At 39.6% G+C, this 24,121-nt stretch overlaps 2 protein-coding genes and 1 long non-coding RNA gene across 5 annotated transcripts in view; all 3 read right to left on the reverse strand.

Moving 5' to 3' along the window:
* The window catches only part of LRRC6 (leucine rich repeat containing 6), a 123,412-nt gene extending 112,209 nt beyond the window's left edge, over positions 1-11,203 (reverse strand). The window contains exon 1 of the mRNA XM_023222951.2: positions 11,100-11,203. The gene's annotated coding sequence lies outside the window, so the exon portion shown is untranslated. The remainder of the gene's footprint in view (positions 1-11,099) is intronic.
* An 881-nt stretch (positions 11,204-12,084) lies between these two features.
* Positions 12,085-16,141, reverse strand: LOC111549720. The gene is made up of 2 exons (XR_002733813.2): positions 13,858-16,141; positions 12,085-12,416 (listed from the first exon to the last, which is right to left on the reverse strand). It is a non-coding gene; the product is annotated as an uncharacterized LOC111549720 (long non-coding RNA).
* A 90-nt stretch (positions 16,142-16,231) lies between these two features.
* Positions 16,232-24,121, reverse strand: part of TMEM71 (transmembrane protein 71) — a 48,417-nt gene continuing 40,527 nt past the window's right edge. Inside the window, exons 8-10 of one of the 3 annotated variants that reach the window (XM_023223710.2) lie at positions 20,431-20,492; positions 20,272-20,329; positions 16,232-17,271 (exon numbers count right to left, since the gene is read on the reverse strand). In XM_023223710.2, coding sequence (XP_023079478.1) covers positions 17,256-17,271; positions 20,272-20,329; positions 20,431-20,492 — 136 coding nt within the window. In that variant the 3' untranslated portion in view covers positions 16,232-17,255. The remainder of the gene's footprint in view (positions 17,272-20,271; positions 20,330-20,430; positions 20,493-24,121) is intronic. The other 2 variants (XM_023223718.3, XM_023223725.3) reach the window with 2 other exon arrangements.

A 24,121-nucleotide genomic window follows, 5' to 3' on the forward strand; every position in this document is an offset into this window, starting at 1 on the left:
AAAAAAAAAAAAAAAAAAAAAGAGAATGGACAGTATGGATGTCTTGGGAGACAGTTCCAGACAGGGAAGCAGCAAATGGCAATGCCTGATGAGGAGAGTGCTCAAACATGCCCAGGGAAGGGCACGGTGACCCACGTGCTGAAGTGAGTATTGGATGAGGACAGAGATGGACCTGGAGCCACAGCATGTGGAGACTTGAAGGCTTTGAGAACTTTGACTTTTCCTTGAGGGACATGGGAGCAACTGGAAGATTTGAGCGAAGGAATGTTATACTCTCGATTTTTGTTGTAACAAGGTCACTGTGGCTACTGTGTTGACAGTAGGCTCTAGGAGCAAAGATCAGAAGCAGAGACATCAGCTGAAAAGGCAATTGCAGTAAACTAAACAAGAGGGGATAGTAACGTAGAAGTTGGTAAGCAGTTGTAAGCTATATTTTCAAGGTGGACCCAACTGAAGGATCCAACATATAGAGTGGATATAGGTTGTAAGAGAAAGAAAAGAATTGTTGTGGACTCAGTTGTGCTCTCCCACCCAAATTTGTACAGAGTTAATGAAGTTAAAGTGAGATCATCATTGTGGGCCTAATCCAATATGACTGGTGTCCTCATAAGAAGGGGAAAATTGGACACAGACACAGACACATAAGGAAGAAGATGAAGTGAAGATGCAGGGAGAAGATGGCCATTCACAAGCCAAGAGGAGAGGCCTCAGAAGAAACCAACCCTGACGACACCTTGATCTCAGACCTCTGGCCTCCGTCACTATGAGAAAATACAGCTTTGTTGTTTAAGTCACTCAGTTTATAATACTCTGTTACAGCAACCCTAGCAAACTAATACAAGGCAAAGATGAATCCTAAATTTTTAATTTACAAAATTGAATGATGCCATTGCCATTAACTAAGATAGTGAAGACAGTAGAGGGACAGGTTTGGAGGAAGTGGGAACTACAAACTCTATTTTCAAGTTTGAGATATGTCTTAGCCATCCAGATGGAAATTTTGAGAATTAACTTTGGCATACGCATGAGAAACAGAGGTCCAGGCTGGAGATCTAATTGAAGAAGTCATGGTTTACAGAGGTGTTTACAGTCGTGAGTATGGATGACACCACTCTAGAAGTGAATTTAGGCAGAGACGAGGTCTGGCATACTCCAAAATTTAAATACTGAAAACATGTGGAAGAATTACCAAAGTAGATATAAAAACAGTTTGGTAAACTGAGAAGCCAAGTGGGAAAAGTGCTTTAAGAAGGAGAGAGTCATCACATCAAATACTGCTAGGTCAAGTCAAATGTGGACTAAGAACTGACCATTGTCTTTAACAACATTGAAGGTTGTTGACGTCTTTAACATGGGCTACTTGCGTGGACAGGAGGAGTCAAATCCTGACTGGGGTGGGTTTGAGAAAGACTGAAAGAGAAGAATGGGAGACAAATAAGCATAGAACTCAAATCTACCAAGGAGTTTTACTGCTACTGTAAGCAGAGGAATGGAGGAGGGGAATCGGTCTAAGCAGTGAAGAAGCAAAAGAGGTCTTATTTAAGACAGGTATTATTACAACATGCTGGCATGCTGCTGCTGTAGGAGGGAGGGGACAATTCCTGGAGCAATTTTTATAAGTAGATAAGAGAGGGTGGGCTGCAATGCATGAGTGGTAAATTGGCCTTAGACAGCAGCAAGAATTTTCCTTCTATAGAAACAGGAAGGAAGGCAGAGTAGGAACAGATGCCCGTAGGTGGGATATATGAGGTGGCAATAGCTAGCTGTATCTTCATAATTGTTTCTATTTTCTCAGTAAAATAGAAAGGAAGGACATCATCTAAGAATGAGACTGGGCAAGGAGGTACTGAAGCTTTGACGAGAGAGGATAAGTATGAAATAATCACCCGGGGAATGGGAGAGTGAATTAATAGGACATGGTAAGATGATTGCGAGGCACCACCAAACACACCAGGAGGCTTGTGGTTATGAATTCAAAGAAAGGCCCGGCTGTGTGTTTTTTTCACAAGGCATGTTTAGCATGTGGGTGAAGCTGAATAACAGAGAGAGTATTCGATTCAACCAGAATTAGAATTTAACCCAGAAAGTACAATGAATGGAGAGAGATAGAAGGGAATGATTTTATTGACAGAGCATGGAATCTAAGCCGAATAAGAACACAAAGGAATATATGATTGGGGATAAGTGAAAAGGTGTCAGGACCAGTGGAATTTGATCCCAGTCACTGAAAAATCATTGGAAGAAAGAATGAGCTGGAAAGATGGTGATGGTTAAAAGTGGAATGTTCAATATTGATAGCATGGGGGAGGTGCAGTTATGGGAATGACAAGGTCCAGGGCTTGACTGTGAGTGCAAATGCCTAATTTAGGGTTAAGAGACAAAATTATAAGCAGGAAAGAAGCAGAGAAAGCGAGTGGCCAGGAAAAATGCACATGAAAAGATAATCAACATCATTAGCCATCAAGGAAATACAAATCAAAACCACAATAATGGCCGGGCGCGGTGGCTCAAGCCTGTAATCCCAGCACTTTGGGAGGCCAAGGCGGGTGGATCACGAGGTCAGGAGATCAAGACCATCCTGGCTAACACGGTGAAACCCCATCTCTACTAAAAATACAAAAAACTAGCCGGGCGAGGTGGCGGGCGCCTGTAGTCCCAGCTACTCGGAGGCTGAGGCGGGAGAATGGCGTGAACCCGGGAGGTGGAGCTTGCAGTGAGCCGAGATCCCGCCACTGCACTCCAGCCTGGGTGACACAGCAAGACTCCGTCTCAAAAAAAAAAAAACCACAATAATATACTACTTCACATCCACTCAGAGTTGGCTAGAATAGAAAAGATAGACATTATGAAGCATTGGAGAGGATGTGGAGAAACTGGAATAATCACATCCCATGGCTGAGAATACATAATAGTACACCCACTCTGAAAACCAGTTTGGCATTTTCTTAAAAAGCTAGGCACAAATTGACCATATGACCCAGCAATTTCATTCCTAGGTATCTACTCCAAAGAAATTAAAGTACCTGTCTCCACAAAGTCATGTATGTGAATTTCAGAGCAGCATTTTTCATAATAACCGAAGGGTAGAAACAGCCAAAATGTCCATCAATTGGTGAATGGATAAATAAATGTGATCTATTTACACAGTAGAATATTATTCTACCATAAAAAGGAACAAAGTAGTGATTCATGTTGCAGCCTTGAAAACATTATGCCACATGAAATCAGTGACAAGATTGGATAAAGAAAATGTGGTGCATATACACCATGGAATACTATGCAGCCATAGAAAAGAATGAGATCATGTCTTTTGCAAGAATGAGATCATGTCTTTTGCAAGAATGGAGCTGGAGGCCATTATTCTTAGCAAATGAATGCGGAAACAGAACACCAAATAACACATGTTCTCACTTATAAGTGGGAGCTAGATGATGAGAAGCCATGGACCCAATGAGGGGAACAACAGACACTGAGGCCACTTGAAGGTGGAGGGTGGGAGGAGGGAGAGGAGCAAAAAAAATAACTATTGGTTACTAGGCTTAGTATCTGGACACAAAATAATCTGTACAACAAAGCCCCATGACATAACATGAGTTTACCTACATAACAAACCTGCACATGTACCGCTGAACCTAAAATAAAAGTTAAAGGAGTTAAAAACACAAAGGCCACATATTGTATGATTCCATTTACATGAAATGTCCAGAATAGGCAAGTCTATAGACTGTTGATAGATTAGTGGTTAGTAGCCTGGGGCTGAGGGATGGGAATGAAAAATGACTGCAAATGGCAGAGGGATCTTTTTGGGGGTGATGTACATTTTCTAAAATTGGACTGCAACAATGCTTGCATAACTGTAAAACTAAAAACCATTAAATTGTATACTTGAAACAAGTGAATGTTATCTTGTATAAATTGTAACTCAATGAAACAGTTTTTAAAAAATATTCAAAATAATCCCAGCACTTTGGGAGGCTGAGGTGGACAGAACACTTGAGATCAGGAGTTCGAGAGCAGCCTGGCCAAAATGGCAAAACCCCGTCTCTACTAAAAATACAAAAATTAGTTGGGTGTGGTGGTGTGCACCTGTAATCCCCACTGCTTGGGAGGCTGAGGAAGGAGAATCGCTTGAACTTGGGAGGAAGAGGTTGCAGTGAGCCGAGATTTTACCACTGCACTCCAGCCTTGGAGACAGAGCGAGACCCCATCTCAAAAAGAAAAAAAAAAAAAAAATCCAAAAATAAAAATAAAGAAACTGATGGGCCAGAGTATGAGAGAGGAAATCCATGTGTATGTGGAGTTCACCAAGAATGACTGGAATTGTACTAGAGAGATTGACAATGAGAGAGATGCTAAAGTCTTCAAGAAATGAGGGGTTAGTATTTGCACCCAGAAGTGGCAGCAGATAGTGCAGACTGGTGTCACGAGCTTCAAAACTGGAGGTTTTAGGGGAGAAGAGGGGATAATCCTCCAGTACGTGCAATGAGAAGCAAGGAGGACCTCAATCTTACTTCTAGGGCCAGTGGTACAATAAGCATGGGACAGAAAATAATAATAAAATGTATGTATTTATAACTTGTCATTAATTAGCACAACACCCCATGAGGTAGGCAGGGAAGCACAAGTGGAAAACGTCCTGGACTTGGAGGCAGACCTCACTTTGACTCTTCTAGTGGTTGACAATTGACCTCAAGCAAGCGACTCACGCTCCTGGACCCTCACCTGTCAGATAAGAACTATAATCCCTATCAACCTCACAGCACAACATAAGGCAGAGTGTTCTGAGCATGAAATTAGAGTAAGTATGCACGAACCTATCTCACATTTTGTAATAGACCATGGAAAACTCTTATCCTCATATACTGTTCATTTGTGCTAACGAGAAACCCGAATTTCAGAGAGGTTAGATGATTTGCCCAAAGCCACACAGCAGTAAAAGAGAACATAGATCTTCTGACCCCTCCCAGCCACCATGCTGCCCACCCCTTGCAAAGCTGCTTCTCAGGAGCAACTCTCTTCCAGGGTTTCTATGCTGACTCTGAAGCAGAAATAATAGACAAGCCTTCAGTTCCCTTTGGTACTGTGAAATCATCACACCAGGGAATTTCTAAAGCTAAATTAGAGTGTGCCTGGTATAAAGAGGGCATCTTGAATAATCTGGGCACAGTCAATATTTCTACCACATGCCGCACCACCCGAAGCTCTATTTCTCTGCACCAGACACAATATATTCCTTGCCAGTTCGCTAATGGGTCATATCCAGCCATCCACTCCTTAAGCAATTACTTATTCTTGGAGCATCTGTTCTGGTGAAAAAAAAATAGGGCAGAACAGAGAGGAACCAAAAACCAAACCAAACCAACAAAATCCACACACCACCAATGAATAAGAATTATAATTTCTGGCTGGGTGTGATGGTGCACACCTGTAATCCCAGCACTTTGGGAGGCCAAGGCGGACTGATCACCTGAACTCAGGAGTTCAAGACCAGCCTGGTCAACATGGCGAACCCTATTTCTACTTAAAAAAAAAAAAATATATATATATATATATATAAATTAGCCATGGTGGTTGCCTGTAATCCCAGTTATTTGGGAGGCTGAGGCAGAAGAATTGCTTGAGTCCAGGAGGCAAAAGTTACAGTGAGCTGAGATCACACCACTGCACTCCAGCCTGGGCAACAGAGTGAAACTCCATCTCAAAAAAAAAAGAGAATGATAATTTCTGATAATGAGATAGTTGAGTGACCAGGGGTGGCGTGCGTGAATAGGGAGAACATCCCTAAGATGCTAGGGACGTCCTCTCTATGGGGGAGGTATTTACATCATGAGAGGAAGCTGACCATGAGAAGTTCTGTGTTAGTGTCCTGTAAGTGTCACTGCCTTGAGGTAGAGCTGAGCTTGGTGATATTATAAGAACAGAAAGGGGAGCAGTGCTACATGCCATGGTGTAGTAAGCAAGAGGAAATGTAAGGTGGGATTGAGGGTAATTAACAAGGAAGCCATGTGGCCTGATGTCAGCTTTAGAGAGATCACTGTTAATTGCTGCGTGGAGACTGCAGCCTGGAAGAGTGAAAAGACGGAAGGCCAGGTAGGAAACTTTCTCTGCCCTGGAATAAGTTGCTCCCTTTCCTCCAAATATCCTTTCCATTTTCCTTACCTGCCAAACTCACTCTTTTTTTTTCAAGAGCATTACACAGCTATTCACAATGGCCCAAAAAGTGGTAACAACCCAAACATCCACCAGTGGGTGAATGAATATACAAAATGTGATATATCCACACAATGGACTATTATTCAGCCATGGAAAGGAAAGAAGTGCTAATATATGCTAGGATGTGAGTAGGATAAACATACACATATAAACAAATGCAAAAGATTATATATCATATGATTCCAATTATATGAAATAGCCAGAATAAATCCATAGAGAGAAGACTAGTGGTTGCCAGGGGCCAGGGAAGGATGGAATGGAGAGTGACTTCTTAATGAGTACAGGATTTTCTCTTCAGGTTAAAAAAATGTTTTGGAACTTGATAGACTGTGTTCTGGAACCACAGAGTTGTGGTTCACAGCACTGAAACTGTGCTAAATGACACTGAATTGTACACCTTTAAGTGGGAAATGTTATGTCACAAGAACTTCACCTCAATTAAACTTTCTAAAGACAAAAAGAGCATATTCGATATATATTATTTTCTTTTTTGTAGCAAGCAAGATAAATGTGTTCTGACTAACTTAAAAGGAGAAATTGATAGGAAAGGCAATGAGGTTCCTACAAAGTGATAGAGTATCTTCCTCATTTTTTTTTTTTTTTTTTGAGATGGAGTCTTGCTCTGTCGCCCAGGCTGAATTGCAGTAGTGTGATTTCGGCTCACTGCCAGCTCCGCCTCCCAGGTTCACGCCATTCTCCTGCCTCAGCCTCCCAAGTAGCTGGGACTACAGGTGCCCGCCACCATGCTGGGTGATTTATTTTTTGTATTTTTAGTAGAGATGGTGTTTCACCTTGTTAGCCAGGATGGTCTTGATCTCCTGACCTTGTGATCTGCCTGCCTCGGTCTCCCAAAGTGCTGGGATTACAGGTGTGAGTCAACAAGCCTGGGAGTGTCTTACTCATTTTTATGCTGCCATGACAGAATACCACATACTTGATACTTTATAATACAGAAATGTATCAGCTCACAGTTCTGGAATGTGAGAAGTTCAAGATCAAGGGGTTGGTATCTTGCAAGAACTTTCTTGCTGTGGTACCCATGGAGAAAGATGGAAGGGCAAGAATGAGCAAGAGGGGGCTTGGTCTTTTATAATGGCACCAACCTTGTCTATGAAGAGGGAGCCCTCATGGCCTAATCATCTTTTTTAAGGGTCCCACCTCTTAGCACTGCTACAATGGCAATGAAATTTTAACATGAGTTTTGGAGGGGATGAACATTCAAACCATAGCACTGGGATACAGAATAGGACAACCACTGTTCACTACAAATACCACCTGGCTCATATATTCTTTCAATAGCAGCAGTCTGGTCAATAGTTACTGAGTACCTCCCCAGAGGCACTGGGAATAGAGTAATGACCACAGAGGAAATGGTCTTCGCCCTCCTGGAGCTTGTCGTCATGAGGAAAGACGGACACTGGATTTAGACCAGTGTGCTGAGCACTGTGCAGCGAAGTACAGAGGATGCCTGGGAAGCTTTTCTGTCTGTCTTTCTGTTATCCAGGCAGACATGGGAAGGGCTACCTGGCATTGTCTCCATCTTGACTGTGAGCCCCTGAGCTGCATGGACCCCAGAACTAACACACGGGCTGAGAGTTGAAAAAAAAATGAGGGAGGGAGAAAAGGAAGGTGGGAAGACACACCGAATGCACTAGATTTTAGTTTTTGTCCTGCTTCCCTTTGGATAAAGTGTCTTTAAAACTAACTTTTATTGTGTAGCCATCTTGCCCCCAGGTTGGGGATGGGAAGTGGGACAACACTGGTACAGTGTGACAGCTGATGGCACTTCCCTGACAATAAATCACAGCAGGGGGCTGAGCCTGTCATCTGGTAGAGCCCTCTGCTTCCAACAGAGCAATGGCCACATGACTGACCCCAGATGGTGGCGGCTCCTAGGCCCAAAGTCCCCCTCTCTAGGTGGCCTGTTCTCATAACTCACCAACCTTGCAGCCAAGATAATTTTCTTGGATAAACATCAAGATGTTGGCTGTGGCTATTCTTGAGTTGAGGGATGATGTGTAATTTCTTCTCTTTTGCTTATTTGAATTCTTTCCTTCCTATTTAAATAAAATGATGGTGAGTCATTTTCAAAATAAAATTGAATTAAAGAAGTTATTTTTAAAGCCAATCTTTTCTCATGCCACTAAATAAGCTTACTTTCTCTTATTTGGTCTTCTCTATGACAATAAAGCCAACGATCGATCACTCCATACTGCAGCAAGCACTTCAGAGAAGGCCACAAGTCATGAAATCAGGCCTGTTTTATCAATGAGCAAAGTGAGGGTCAAAGAAGTTGACTAATAGGTCCAATATCACAAAGCTAGAAACGGTGGATCAGCCAGAGTCTATGTTTGGGTCTAAGTCTACATATGTGTCTATCTGACCTCAAAATCTGTGTTTTTGCCTTTATACCGTTCTAACTTGTGTTAAATATCAGAAGAAGTATTTATTCAGCTAGATTAACATGGCTGTAGCTAAGCCTCGGCCCACAGTTAGTCTCTCCTTTCTATCATCTCACCCAATAATAGAAAAATTTCCATTGTCCCAGAAGTCATAAATACTACTACTACTACTACTACTACTACTACTACTACTACTACTGTCACCACTACTATTATTATACAATAATAATGATAATAATAATAATGGCAGCGCCCACTTCAGAAAAGCTTATGATCTAGCACTGTTTGAAGTGTTAAGCGTTTTGCCTGCATGAACTTGTTTAATCTCATAAAAGTTAGACGAATTCGGTAATATTTTTATCTCATTTTAAAGACTGGGAAATTAAAGCTTAGAAAGGTGACATCGTCTGTCCAAAGTGAAAGCAGTTAAGTAGCTGGGTCGCAGTCTAGTCCCAGGTCTACTCTGACTCCAGAGCCGAAGTATCATGCTATACTGCAATGCTACTCTTCGAGGGACACACAGCAAGAGAAAAAACAAAGAAGATCAGGAAGATGGAAGCCTCTAGAATGTGTTTCTTGACCTTTTCTTTTACTGAAAAAAAGAAAATAATTTGAGAATAAAATGGAACTTCTGGCAGTGAGTTTCAGCTGTCTCCCCCACAGCAGATCACTTGCAGCCTGAAGATGAGCTTCACCCACACAAAGGTATGTTGTTTCAATTTGGCCTGGACTGGAGGAGGGGCTACCTTCTCTCTCTACAATAAAAAATGCAAAATTTCATTTTGCATTGAACGTGCAAGTTCTGATTCGCCAGCCTTTGTTTTACCCTTTGCATTTTATTTTTTTTAAAAAAGTTTCCTTTAAGGCTACAAAAGGATAAGAAATTTTTTGCAAAATAGTTTCCAGTTTTTAGCATCCACTTGCTAAATTGCCCTCCACTCCCAAGGTACCCTGTCTGGCTCTCTAGCAGGTGTAGCTTGCAGCTGTAGCAGATTTTACCGAGCGTGGGACAGATGGAGGGGATACAGACTGCACAGTAGGGTAGATTTTTTTTGAAATGCATGATCAGACCTTCATCAAAGCCTGGTAGGGAAATGTGGCATCGATGCAAAGTATGCCAAGTTGGCAGGTGTCTGTGTCTGCTGCATTGTGTTTGCAGTAGTGGGATTCCTTTTGGGAGTGGTGGTTGGCTTCTCCTGCAGCACAAGCAGATCATTTTGCATCTGCGTTGTTTTGGAGTAACTACAGTAGATATCTGCTTGGAGGAGCATTGCAGTGATGGTGTTGAGGAGGGGGTGGAGGTGAGTGGCATAGGCGCCTTAGAGACCTGTGGTGTATGACTCAGGGTGAGCAATACATCCTCCTTGAAGTTTGCCTTCCTCGCTTTTAAATGAGAGTGGGTGGCGGAGCTGCTAAAGTTCGTCAAAGATCCATGTACTTCCCTGCTTTCTCCACCACCTTGCATAAGTGGGTCATATGACCAATCCTATAAATAAAGGGACATGACACTTCCCAGTCTGAGACAATTAAGACAGAATATGGCAGGCAAGCTTGGAGACCATACAGTATGGTTACAAGATGAAGGACGACTGACTGGCCCCATCAGACATGATGTGGGTTTACATACTGTGGAAGTGACCAAACCAAGAGTGGTCCTCAGCAGGATGGTGGCAACAGTTACAGACCAAGAAGATAAATCACCTGGCGTATAGTACATGCTCCAACAAAACAGCAGCTTTTTTTATGAGCTCTGTAGCTACATCAGCCTCTATGAACAGAGGCTCTAAAGCAGACCAGACAATGTTTAATAATTCCTCTCTTTATATTGCATCTCATTCATGCCAATTCTCCAAGAAACTAGAATTGAGAACCCTGAGATACAAGAAAAAAGGTGAAGGTCATCATTGTCTCTGAAAGATGACTCTTTTCATTTAATATTTCACCTCATGGAAAACTTTCTCTTGAGTTAGCTTTTCTGGCGAGAGTGACTCACACAGCCTTTGATCACCGAGGCACCAGGCCCCTCTCATGTAACCTTCTCAGCAGCAATCAGTAGTAGGGAAAGTAAGGGCTGTGGGTCAGACAGGCTTGGCTTCAAAATCTAGATCTCCCACTTACCCTCTTGGGAAACCCTTGGGAAAGTTATTCAACCTGTCTAAGGTATTAAATGTATAAAATGGCAATTATCCTATCTGCTATATTAGACAGGGTTGTCCAGAGATACAGAAACAATAGGATATATGATATATTATAAACATATATATTACATATGTCACATATATTATACATAATCACATATATTATATGTCCTATTTGTTATATGTGATGAATTAGAAATATACATTTTTGTATATTATATGTAATACATGTATATCTATATTACACATCCTATAGGGTCTGTTTCTCTGGAAAACCTTAACTAATACAGTATATACACACTATATATATGGAAAGAGAGAGAGAAATTTTAAGGAATTGGCTTACACAATTGTAGTGAGCTGACAAGTCCAGAATTCACAGGGTAAGATGGCAGTCTGGAAATTCAGGTGAGAGATGATGTTATTGTCTTGACTCTATGGGCTGGAAACTCAGGCAGAATGTTTATATTGCAATTTGGAGGCAGACTTCCTTCTTCTTTGGTAAACATCCGTCTTTGCTCTTAAGGCTTTCAATGTGTTGAATGAGGCCCACCCACATTATGGAGGATAATCTGCTTTATTTAATGTCAACTGATTACAAACGTTAATCACATCCACAAAATACCTTCACAGGAACATCTAGACTAGTTTTTGACCAAACGACTGTTCATCATGATATATCCAAGTTGACACATAAAATTAACCATCACACCTGCCTAGCTAAAGTGGTTGTTATGAGATTTAACAGAACATGCAATGTGAACTTGCCAGGGGCAGGATCAGGCACAGAATAAAAGTTCCCCAGTGATCGTATTTTCTATTACTGTTAACTTATTGCCACTGTGATCATTTATTTTCTTCTCCTCACTACCTGTTTCTGATACTTTGTCTCTCCTTTCACATCTCATCTCTCTCTGCTCTCAAAAAGAGAAGACAATACCATTATTCCCATTAACCCAAAGGAAGAATTCATCTAAATTACCAGAGAATCTGACCTTGTAAATGTTTTCAAAGAAATGCATTTTTTGGCTCTAGAGTATACTTGACACTTGTAATTACATGCTTAGCTGGTTCTCAGTCTGCTATGACATCTGCTCCTTGAGAGTAGAATTGTATTCCCTTCACTTAAAAAATCCTTGGTTCCTAGCAAGTGCCAGGTAATTATCAGGTGATCAATTATAGTAATGATTGATTGGATTGATTGAACTCATGGATGAATGAGCTAGAACAACTATAAATCATTTATACTTTCTAGAGCAGCAAAGTAATACTTCTAGTGAAAGGCATTAAAAAACGCATAAGTCAAAACAATGATGTTCAATTCAGAAGGACTGAATCTCTAAAATTTATTAGGCATACATTTTTGGTAACTGGGTATTATGTACCAAATGTTTTTGTACCCATAAGATTCATATGCTGAAGCTCTAATCCCCAGTGTTATGGTATTTGGAGGTGGGGACTTTGGAAAATGATCTGGTCATGATAATGTGTCCTCTATGAATGGGGTTTGCTCCCTTATAAAAAGAGGAGGAGACCCTGGATCTTTCTTTCCAACATGTGAAGCTGAAACAAGAAGACTGCCATCTGCAAACCAGGAAGTTAGCCCTCACCAGACACGGAATCAGCTGGCACCTTGATCTTGAGCTTTGCAGCCTCTAGAATTCTGAAAAAAAAAAAAAGTATATATATATGTTTGTTGTGTAAGATGCTGAGTCTGTAGTATTTTGATATAGCAGTCTGAGATATGACAGTGGGTGAGTAGAAATCTTCTATAGTCCTTTTGCTAAAGGACTTCCATCAGTATTGGCCCTGTGGTCTTATCCTTCTTGTTTCATGCAATGCCTTGTTTCCCCTCACGATTTTGAGGGCAGGAACCATATTTTAAAACATCTGTACCTGACTCAGTTCTTGCAGGTAGTAGGCTCTCAAAAAATAAATGGTGGTTGAATTTTTAAAGTTGAGTTATTGTCTATATATCGTTCACACTTTAATTTACTTTCTCAATCTTTTTAGCATCTTGATGAGGTACAAAGTACATAGAGTTTGGAAGTTGGAAGGTATGCCTTCCAGGAAATTGTATGTATTAAACATAGTTCCTTTATATATATAAATGTTGATTATACATAGCATCCTGGCCACCTTTAAAAGATACTAAGAAATACACTTTTTGTTTTGAAAATTAGTAAATAAAGGAAAAGACTCAAGCATTCATCTCACCTTTCCTATAAAATCTGAACCACTGGGCAATCAGATGGCAGATATTTCCTTGCACAGACATACTCCCAACAAATAAATAAAGAAGATGTGATCAAACTGGAATATCATCATTTTCCATCTGTAATTAATTATATATCTGACCACTGATCAGAAATGGCTGTTGACAACACAAAAATGACATAATGCCCCTCTTGACAAAGAATATGACACCACCTAGGAAGTAATTGTTCCCCAGAAAATTCAAAACAAAAAACGATTTAGCCTCTATAATCAACTTTCAGTTGGCAAGAAATACAGAAGACTAAGGAAAACATTAAATTCGACTACAGACATGAGATCAGCAAAATTCCAATGTAGTAAAGTCTACAAGACAAATGATGCAGTTTTCAAAGAAACAAACTTCAAAGGTCAGGGAGGAAGAATCTATGCATTAAAAGAGACCCAAAAGGCATTAAACAAACAAACAAAAACAGGCAGAGCTGTACTATAGTAATTAGAAATGTACATTGGTAATAAAAACTATAAAGCAAGATACAGAGGTGATTATGATAAACTCAGCATAGTGGTTATTCAGAAGGTGAGGATGTTGGAAGGGGTAGCCGGAGGGCTCCTGGTATAGGCAGCAAGATTTTGTCTCTTTTTATGTTTGATTCTTAAAAGGGCATGCTATGGTTTGAATGTGACCTGAAAATTTCATATGTTGGAAACTTAATCCCCAACGCAACAGTGTTGAGACGTGGGACCTTTAAGAGGAGATTAGGTCATGAGGGCTCAGCCCTCATGAATGAATTAATGTTATTATTGTGAGAATGGATTAGTTATCTTGAGAGTAGGTTCCTGATAGACAGATGAGTTTGGCCCCTTTCCTCCCTTTGGCCTTCTCTCACCTTCTCACCTTCAGCCATGAGATGACGCAGCAAGAAGGCTCTTGCCAGGTGCCAGCACCTTGATACTGGTTTTCACAGCTGCCAGAACTGTGAGAAATATGTTTGTTTAAAAAAAAAAATTACAGAGTCTGTGATATTCTGTTATAGCAACACAAAACAGACTAAAACATGGCATTTGCCTTATAATAATTTTTACACCATTTTCTGTTTTGCTGGTATTTGAACAACACAAGTTTTTAAAAACAGCTGTTCTGCCTATTTCACAGAATGAATGGTGCCTACATAAACATGACATTTAATAAGTACAGGAACCTCATCTGTATTCTTCATCGTCACATTCCCAGGGACCAGACTGTCTCTTGGCACATGCTTGTACTAAATATATATTTACTGAATGAATAAATGAAACTGTAAAATCAAATATATACATAAAATCATATTCTGATGATGACTATTAACTTCAGCAAAGTTACAAATTCCCAAGGAGTGAATTCCAGATCACTAAGAATTTGTTGTGTACAGCAGACAGGGTTCTTTATAACAATGTTGCCCACTGCTAGACTACAATAACAAATAGGACCTTAAGAGGATTGAGGCTGGTCATTGGCAGAAAGCTGACATCCAGTGATGTACAAGTCTTCCCGGCGGCACACACATCACTCGTCAGATCCTGTGCACCTCTGTCACAGATGGATCTGCAGGTGATTAAGGTTATACTCGCCACTCCAAGTAGTGGGGCTCAAAAGCAACCATCTGGCTAGAGCCCACTGCTAGCGGACATGTCCTAAAGTCATTTTGCACAGCAACACACTTCATAAACTTGGGGGAGAATCTGTGGATGTTGTGTTCATTATCTATCACCATGTAATGACATTAGCACAAGTTTAGCAGCTTAGAACACACACTTATTACCTCACAGTTTCTGTAGGTCAGAACCACAGCTTTAACTGTGTCCTCTGCAAGGTTGCAAAGAAGGTGCTGTCCTGCACTGGCCTCTCATCTGAAGCTTTCACTGGGGAAGGCCTTAGCCATTGGGTCCTGGAAGATGTCTGCATTCCAGAACTCTGGAACCTATGACTACATTACCTTATGTGGCAAAGGGACTTTGTAAATAGGATGAAGTAAAGGATTTTAAAATGGAAAGATTATTCTGGATTATCTGGGTGGGCCCCATGTAATTACAGAAATTCTTTTAAGAGGGAGGCAAGATGTCTAAAGTCAGAAAAGGAGATGTGACCACAGAAGCAGAGGTTAGAGTGAAGTGGTTTGAAGATGGAGGAGGGGGTTAGGGGCCAGGGAATGCAAGCAGTCTCTAGGTTTTAGCCTTGTAAGGTTCATTTTGGACTGACCTCCGAAACTGTAAGATAATACATTTGCATTGTTTTAAGCCACTGAATCTGTGGTAACTTGTTACAGTAGCCATAGTAAGCTCAAACAGCCTGGGAGAAAAGGTCCTTGTTAACAATGAAGCATTATATGCATGTAAACAATTAGTACTATTTCAGTATCTTACTTTGAAAAACATTATCATTTAAATCAAATGACCCTGTAGAAAAATGTGTGTTACACATAGACAAAGGAAACACAGAAATTCTCAATGGAAACTCTCCTAATAGAGTATTAAATGAAAGACTCTATATGCATTTAGTTCTCCATTAAATTCATTTTAAATCCCACTTCAAAGCATTCCATGCACATGAATTGTGGATCACTTTGTGATCACTTAACCTACTTGTAAAAATGGCAAACGCATGGGACACATCCCAGACGTACTAAATTATTACACAAAGCTATTTCAATTACAACTGTGGTCAGCTTACTAATGGTCCCCCAAAATAGCCAAGTTCTAATCATAGGAACCCATGAATGTTACCTTATATGACAAAAGGGGCCTTGCAGATGTCATTAAGTCAAGGATTTTTTCTTGGATTATCAGAGTAGATCCTAAATGTAGTCTCAAGTGTCCTTTAAAGAGAGGGGTGGAGGGAGATTTTACTGCAGAAGAGGAGAAGGTGATGTAATGATGGAAGTAAAAAATCAGAGCTGTGTGCTTTGGAGGTGGAGGAGGGGGCCACAAGCCAAGGAATACAGACAGCCACTGGAAGCTAAAAAACGTGAGGAAATAGATCTTTCCCTAAAGCCTCCAGAGGGAAAACAACTCTGCTGCCCTTTATTTTAGACTTCTGAGCTCCAGAATTGTAAAACAATAACTTTATGTTGCTGTAAGCCACTTGGTTTGTGGTAATTTGTTAAGGCAGAAATAGGGAAATAATACAGTCTTCAATTAATGATGTTCCTCCATGATTTCTCAAAAAAAAAAAAAATATATATATATATATATATATACACACACACACACACACACAAATATAAATTTGCTGGTGACTCCACTTATTTATTAGTTTATTTTTTGAGCAAAAAAATGCACTAAATGCAAATTATACATAAAGTTACATTTTGGCATTACCATTTTGAGCAAAGACAATTTTCTGCACATAAGAGTTTTTACTCAGAGAATATCACATAGAACAAATTTGAATTGCAGGCCATATTTGCTTTGTGAACATGCACCAAGTGTGGGGGGTAGAAGGGGAACATTTTCTAGAGCCCTTGAGTCAAGGCTCAAGGGTACAGCTGCACCATTTTCATGCATTTCAAAGCGCTCTGGTGTTTTGCCTTTATTTTGTCCTTAAGGTATTTTTCTGTGTTATATCTTTAAGTGCAATTTAAGTGAAAGGTAATTATGAGCCCCAAGATTAAAAACCTGGTTTAGAAAGTGGTTCAAAAGAATATAACTTTCAGAAAATGCTTCTTTCCTATCCATTTTCGTATCAACCATCACCTACTGTTACCATCTAATATCAAGTCACTCCATTGAGGTGAATGACAAACTTTTGCAGCATTATATTTTATGTACACATTGCATTTATTGTTATTCAAGTTGCCAGGTTGGTATTAATTCGATAAACTTGCTCTCATTGTTCTATTAAAGCAATTCAGCAAGAGATAGGTGCATGTGGCAGACACATGAATCTGGTTACAAGCTCCTCACAGAATTTCCTAATGAAAATTCAAGCTCGAGAACCACTGCCTTAGAGAATCATAGGGGAACATTTATTCCAGGCAGTCTCTTTTCCATCACATTCCCTGTCCTTTCCCTTTCAACAGCTGGTGTTTACAAAGGGAAGGCAAATTAATATTATTTTCATGAGCATATTATAATTTTGATGGAAAAACTAAGATCATTTAAAAATCACATAGTCCAACTAAAATGGATTTTTCTCAATGACTCGCTTACTCCCTTTCGATAAAACACTTGATTCCAAGTAGACTGCAAGCTGGACAATTTCCGGATACTCAGATGGAGTACATTCATCGAAGGCATTCCTAAATGGTTGTCAAATTTTGACAAACCTAGATTGGAGAAAGAAGAAAAGAAATGCATAATTCATCCCCATGCCCAAGAAATGCAGTATGTAATCACTGCATACCCCTGTGTGCATATATATGCGCACAACCACGCCCATACCCACAACTAGCCTAAGTGATCACGACTAGGAAGAGTGCAGCCTCAACTAAGGGTACTTTTTGTTTTTGCTTTTATCCCAGCAGTTCTTAGTGCTCTCCTTTTTGTCTGAAAGGCTATAGAGGTTTCGACCCCTCAGCCCAGCGCGGTACTTAGCTACTAACATTTCCTAAGGTTTCTGCTTCCCATCTGCCCTGATGGCATTTTTCTGGATTAAATGCACTTTAAGTGAAAGGCAATCATGAGCCTCAGGAAGATTAAAAACTTAGTAAAGAAAATGGCTCAAAAGAATACAACTTCCAGAAACAGGCTCTCTCCTGCCCAGTAGAACAGTCTGTAGGGTAACAGGTGGATTTTCCCTGTATTTTTATTCCTTAAAGGTCATTCATTCATTCATTACATATACAAACATACATTCCTTCATCTAAGAGAGAACAGATGTTGCCCATTTTGTTACTATGAAATCATAAGTGTGCAAAACGTGTACCACTGATGCTAACACATCATTACTAACACGAGATACCCGTGCTGACCTTCATTTGCAAGGGACACTCAGGCCAATGGTGGACAAGATAGATAGTCCCTATCCTCACAGACTTTAAATTTAATGAGGAAAACAGTTGCCTAAGAATTTCATTATGTTATGAAAAGGGATATGATCTGAGAAGTGTGAGGTGCTAAACAGGCACCTAATCTAATCTAACTTGCACAGTGCAAGATTGGTGTGTGTGTTGGGGGGAGGGTGCTGCATTAATATTTGTTGAACTGAATTCAGTGCTTGCCTTCCACTTCCTTAGATTCTCATCATTGATTGTTAGAGGAAGCCTATGAGTCATTCTTGACTCTCAATATTAATAACCATGTCTTTGGTTTATTAGTTCCTCAGTATGTTTACATAAGAAGGAGAGGGTTGCAAAGTCTTTAATATATGCACAGAGCTCTGGGCTTTTAAGGAAGTACTTCAAGAAATGATGCAGTAAAACACAGTTAATGAATATGTATGGAGTGCATACTATTTTCAAGGCTTTGGTGGTAGATACAAAAATGAAGTCAATAGTCCTTGTTTTCACAGGTCTTAAATGCAAATGTGTGTGTATATGAGGCTGGTGGACAGGAAACAGAAAGAAATGGAGTTGGGAACAAGAGAAGAACAAGTCAAAGTATGTACACAAGTAATCAAAGAAGGAATCTCATTCCATAAATGAGTCAGAAGATAAGAGCATTTGTTCAGGACAGAAATATTGTCCTAATGTAATTTCTTTTAGGAGAAAACAAACAATGAGCCCAGAACAATGGGAAGTTCTGAGAAAACAGCAGGTGATATAACCCCTGCAGGATGGATGTTGGCTCTTCCAGGAGGCCCTCCCTGAACATACTCCCCTCTCCTCTGAGTCTGGTAAACCGACCTCCTTGTGCTCCCCCTGGCTCCTGTACTAACCTGATATTTGCACTTACTATATTAAAAGGCAACTTCACCTTGCCCCTTACATGTCCTTTACTCTAATGAGATGATGAAATCTCAAGGCCAGTCGCATGCTGGGGCATTGACACCCTGGCACCTAGTGACTGTGTCTAACCCACGGTAGACACTTCATTAACAGCAGTTGAGCTGAACTGGGTACCCCATACCATATAGAACATATCATAAATTCTCAATAAAGGTTTGGTAACTTAGGTGGTGCCACTTTAGAAATCAATAATTGTTTTAAACAGAAGTCATTAATTCCTTTTTCTTTTTCTTTTTGTTTCTAAGACAAATTCTCTCTCTGTAGCCCAAGCTGAAGTTCAGTGGCATGGGCACAATCACGGCTCACTGCAGCCTCAACCTCCTAGGCTCAAGCAATCCCTCCACTTTAGTCTTCCCAGTAGTTGGGATTACAGGTGCACATCACCACACCCAGTTAATTTTGTTTATTTTTTGTAGGTCTCACTATGTTGCTCAAGCTGGCCTAAAACTCCCGGACTCAAGGAAGTCTCCTGCCTCAGCTTCCCACAGTGTTGAGATTATAGGTGTGAGCCACCACACCCAGCCTGTCATTAATTTCAAGGGCTAAATTACAAGGATTTCTTGAGTTACCCAAAGATTCAATTTTCTAAATATCAGGTTGAATAAAACTTAGCTATATGTGCATCCCTAGACACCTGAAATATCTAGAAATTGTGGGAAGCATCACTCAAAATGTCAGTAAATCAATATTGCCTAGAATCCTAACCAAAATAAATTTTCACTAAACCCCATTGTGATTTCAGAATTAACGCAGATTTTGTAAGAGCGCCATGGTGAATTACAGACCTCAGTCTCCAAGCCATGGGAGTTTGCCTCTGGCAGCCATATTGAAGTGAAGGTAATTAACACAGTTCATCTTGCAATAGGATAGTGCTTTCCAGACTGTTTGAAATTCTATGGGCATCCCACCCAGACCTCAGTAACCCTTTGAAATATGCTGAACCATGGCAGTTAACACACAAGGGGATCATTAAATGAATAAGAGAAGGCACAGAAATCACAGGTTGTAACTGAGATCATTTCATGGGCAGTTTGCCAGCTATTTGAGAAAGTCTAACACAAAGGTTTCTTAATATGAGGTATTTATAAAGTGTAGTGCTATGAATCTACAAAATCACTTTAAAAATTATTTTAAAGGACATTGCCTTTCAAATTATTTTCTAAGTCCTGTGCTTAAAAATTATTTTGATGTAAAAATTTAGGAGGCAGGATGATAATACTATTAAATTTTAGCAGTAACAGAAAGTAGTCTTCAGGACAAATGATCACGACGTTTTCTATACACAGTCACTGCCATCTACTATGCAGCAGAAACCATTCTCGGATATCAAATTATGGTCACCTTTGTCCAGACAATAATGACAACACAGGCAACACTTACCGAGCACAGGCAGTGGTTTTGAAATAGCTGGCAAGGCTGAGAAACAAGGATTTCACATCTTGAGCGAAAAAGAGAAAATATTTTAAAATCATTTTAAAGTGACCAAAATTGGAATGAAATACAGGCATCATCACAGTAATCTGGGAAACAGTTACTTACAAGCTATAGTTATCATCAACGAACATGTGAAGACACTGGCTAATATTTCTCCCATAAACCATCTGAAACAACAAGATTGCTCTGATTTAGCATACTAAAGTGCATTTTCAACCTATGTGATTTTCCTAGACTTACTATAGACTTAGGATTTCAAGGTTTACTATAAAAACTACAGTAATAAAGATAGTGATATTGGAAAATGGACAGACATACAGATCAATGAAAGAGAGCAGACAGCCCAGAAGTAGACTCATGCAGCTAGAGTAAACTAATTTTAATTGAGATGCAGAAGCGATTCAAAGGGAACATACCATCTTTTCAACCAATGGTGTTGAAACAATTGGATATTTACATGCAAAAAATGAACCTCCACATATATAACACACTTTACACAAAATTTAACTCGAAATGAGTCATCGACCAAAAATGTAGACTGTAAAAGTGTAAAACTTCTAGAAGAAAACATAGGGGAATATCAATATGACCTTGTATTTGGCAATGAGTTTTAAAATACAATACCAAATGCACAATCCATGAAAGAAAAGAAATGAATAATTGGACTTTATCAAAATGTAAAACTTTTGCACTGTGAAAGACACTGCTAAGAGAATGAAAAGACAAGGTACAGTCTGTGAGAAAATATTTGCAAATTATGTATCTGATCAAGGACTTCTATCCATAATATATAAAGAACTCTTTAAATTAAATAAGAAAATAAGCAACCCACTTGAAAAAATGAGCAAAATATCTGACCAGACACTTCATCAAAGTATATATACAAATGGTAAATAAGTATAAAAACAGATGTTCAACATCATTCATCATTAGAGTAATGCAAATTAAAACGGTAAGATACCACTGCATGCCTAGTAGAATGGCTAAAACCCAAACAAACTGGCAACACAAAATGCTAGGGAGGATGCAGAGCAACAGAAACTCTCATTCATTGCTGTTAAGAATGAAAAGGGTGCAAACACTTGGAAGATGGTTTGGCCCTTGCTTACAAAGTTAAACGTAGACTTACCATAAAACCCAACAGCTGCACTTGGTATTAATTCAACTGAGTTGAACTCTGTGTCTGTATACAAATCTGCATGTGATTCTTTATAGAAGCTTTATTCAAAATTGTCAAAAACCATAAGCAACCAAGACACCTTTCAATAGGCAAATGTATAAACAAACTGTGGTACATCCATACAACGGAATATGATTCAGCAACAAAAAGGAATGAGCTAATTGTAGATTAGCATATTTGTTATTGCTGTGGGTTAGTATATTTTCTTAGAGGAGGTGAACAGTTTTCTATATTAATCATATACAAGCAAAATATTCCATGGGAGAAATAATTTGTTCTGACAAAATAAGAAATTAAGGGAAGACAGAAATGGTGGGAAAAACTGAAGTCCCATAAGTGGTGGCAGCAGCAGCAGCCTATCTGTGGCTGCTGCAAAGAGGCCAGCTGCAGTAGGGGAGGCGTGGCTAGGGTTGTGTGCTTCACAGAGCCTGAGGGAGCCTGGAACAGGAGGGAGCCCAGAACAGGATGGAGCCCCATCCTCCTAGGTGCAGCTGCAGCCACCCAGCCACTGCTCTGAACCCAGGTATCCCTGCACTCTTGGGGGCTTTGGAAGCCCCCCTGCCCCTGTAGGCTTGGAAGTGCCTGCTCCTGCCCCTGGCCTCTCCCTGCTCGCGTTGCCTGCTCTGATTTCAGAGCAAAGTTGTGGCTAGGCCCGGATGTTACTACAACCTAGCAGTGACCAGACCCCACACTTGTTTGCTCACACACCCCTCACCACTTCACACCTTGCTTGTAAAGGCTCAATATATATCTGAATAAGAGTCACGGCAGTGAAGAGATGGAGATCTAGATCACCCACACCTGTATATTCCACAGCATATTTTGTCTATAAAAAAGATATTCAGACCAGTCAGACCTAACACTCCCTTTTAAAAACAAACATTTCATTTAATAACAGTAATGCCTCTTCTTATCCTGAAATAAAGTTCATAAGTAATATAACCCATCTACATAAGTAATCTAGAGATGATTTAAATTATATGGGAGGATATACATATGGTATTTGCAAACACTACATCATCTTATATAAGGGGCTTCAGTATTCAAGGATTTTGGTATCTGAGGGAAGCTCTAGAATCAAACCCTCTTATGTATTAAGGGACAATGTATTCAACGTTCTTTCCAGTTATGAATAATTTATATCTTGAAAGATATGAATTATCCTGTCTCGCTCTGTCTCTCTGTCTTTCCCACCCCATTCTCTAACTTTATTACTACATCTATCTCTATTGCACTTCACTACTGCACATTGTTCTGTGGTGTGGACAAATTTAATTTATTTATTCAGTCCTCTATTTATGGACATTTGGGTTGTTTCTATTTTCTGCTATTACCAAAATGACGTGCAAGGGACCCAAAATAGCTAAAACAATCTTGAGGAAGGAAAACAAAGTTGGAAGACTCATGCTTTTCCACTTCAAAACTTACTACACTGCATGCAAAAGAATGAAGTTGAAGCATTACTTTATGCCATATACAAAGATTAAGTCAAAATGAATTAAAAACCTAAATGTAAGAGCTAAAACTACCAAACACAACAAAAGATAGGTGGGAAACTTCATGACAGTTGGTCTGGCAACGATTTATTGACTGTGACACCAAACGCGGAGACCACAAAAAAGAAAAAAAAAATTGAGAAATTGGGCTACATCAAAATTTAAAACTTCTGCACATCAAAGAATACATTCGATAGAGTGAAAAGGCAATCCACAGAACAGTAAAAATTTTGCAAATCACATATCTGAGAAGGGGTTAATATGCAGAAAATATAAAGAATTATTTTAACTTAACAATAAAAAGCAAACAGCCTGGTTAAAAAGTGTCAGAGTACTTGAACAGACATTTCTGTAAAACAGATACACAAACAAACATCAAATAAGTGCATGGAAAGATGGTCAACATCATTATCCATCAGGCAAATGCAAATCAAAACCACAGTGAGGTATCACACCACACCCACCAGTATGGCTCTAGTCAAAAAGACAGACAATAGCAACTGTTCAGGATGAGGAAAATTTAGATTCTTCATACATTGATCGGGGGGGTGGGAGTGTAAGATGGTGAAGTCCTATTGGAAAACGTTTCAGCAGTTTCTAAAAATACTAAACATAGACTTACTATATGTCCAGAAACTCAATTCCCAGATATTTAACCAAGAAAAATGAAAACGTATGTCCATACAAAACTTGTACACCAGTGTTCATAGCAAGATTACTCACAATGGCCAAACAGTGGGAAAAACTCAAATGCCCATCAACTGATGGAATGGATAAACAAAATGTGGTATATCTATGCAATGGAATATTATTCTTCCATAAAAAAGAATGAAATATGATACATGCTACAACATGGATGAACTCTGAAAACATCATGCTAAGTGAGTCAAACCAGACACAGAAGTCCAATAGGAAATGTCCAGAATAGACAAATTCATAGAGACAGAAAGTACATTAGTGGTTTCCAGGAAGTGGGAGAGGAAGGAATGGAGAGTAACTGCTAATGGGTACAGGGTTTCTTTCTTCAGTGATGAAATTGTTATAGAATTATAGTGCTGATGGTGTTACAATTTTGTAAATATACTAAAACCACTAAAAGTGCACTTAAAAATAATTTTAA

This window comes from Piliocolobus tephrosceles, chromosome 7 (genome assembly GCF_002776525.5).
Source record: "Piliocolobus tephrosceles isolate RC106 chromosome 7, ASM277652v3, whole genome shotgun sequence".
Classification (NCBI taxonomy): domain Eukaryota; kingdom Metazoa; phylum Chordata; class Mammalia; order Primates; family Cercopithecidae; genus Piliocolobus; species Piliocolobus tephrosceles.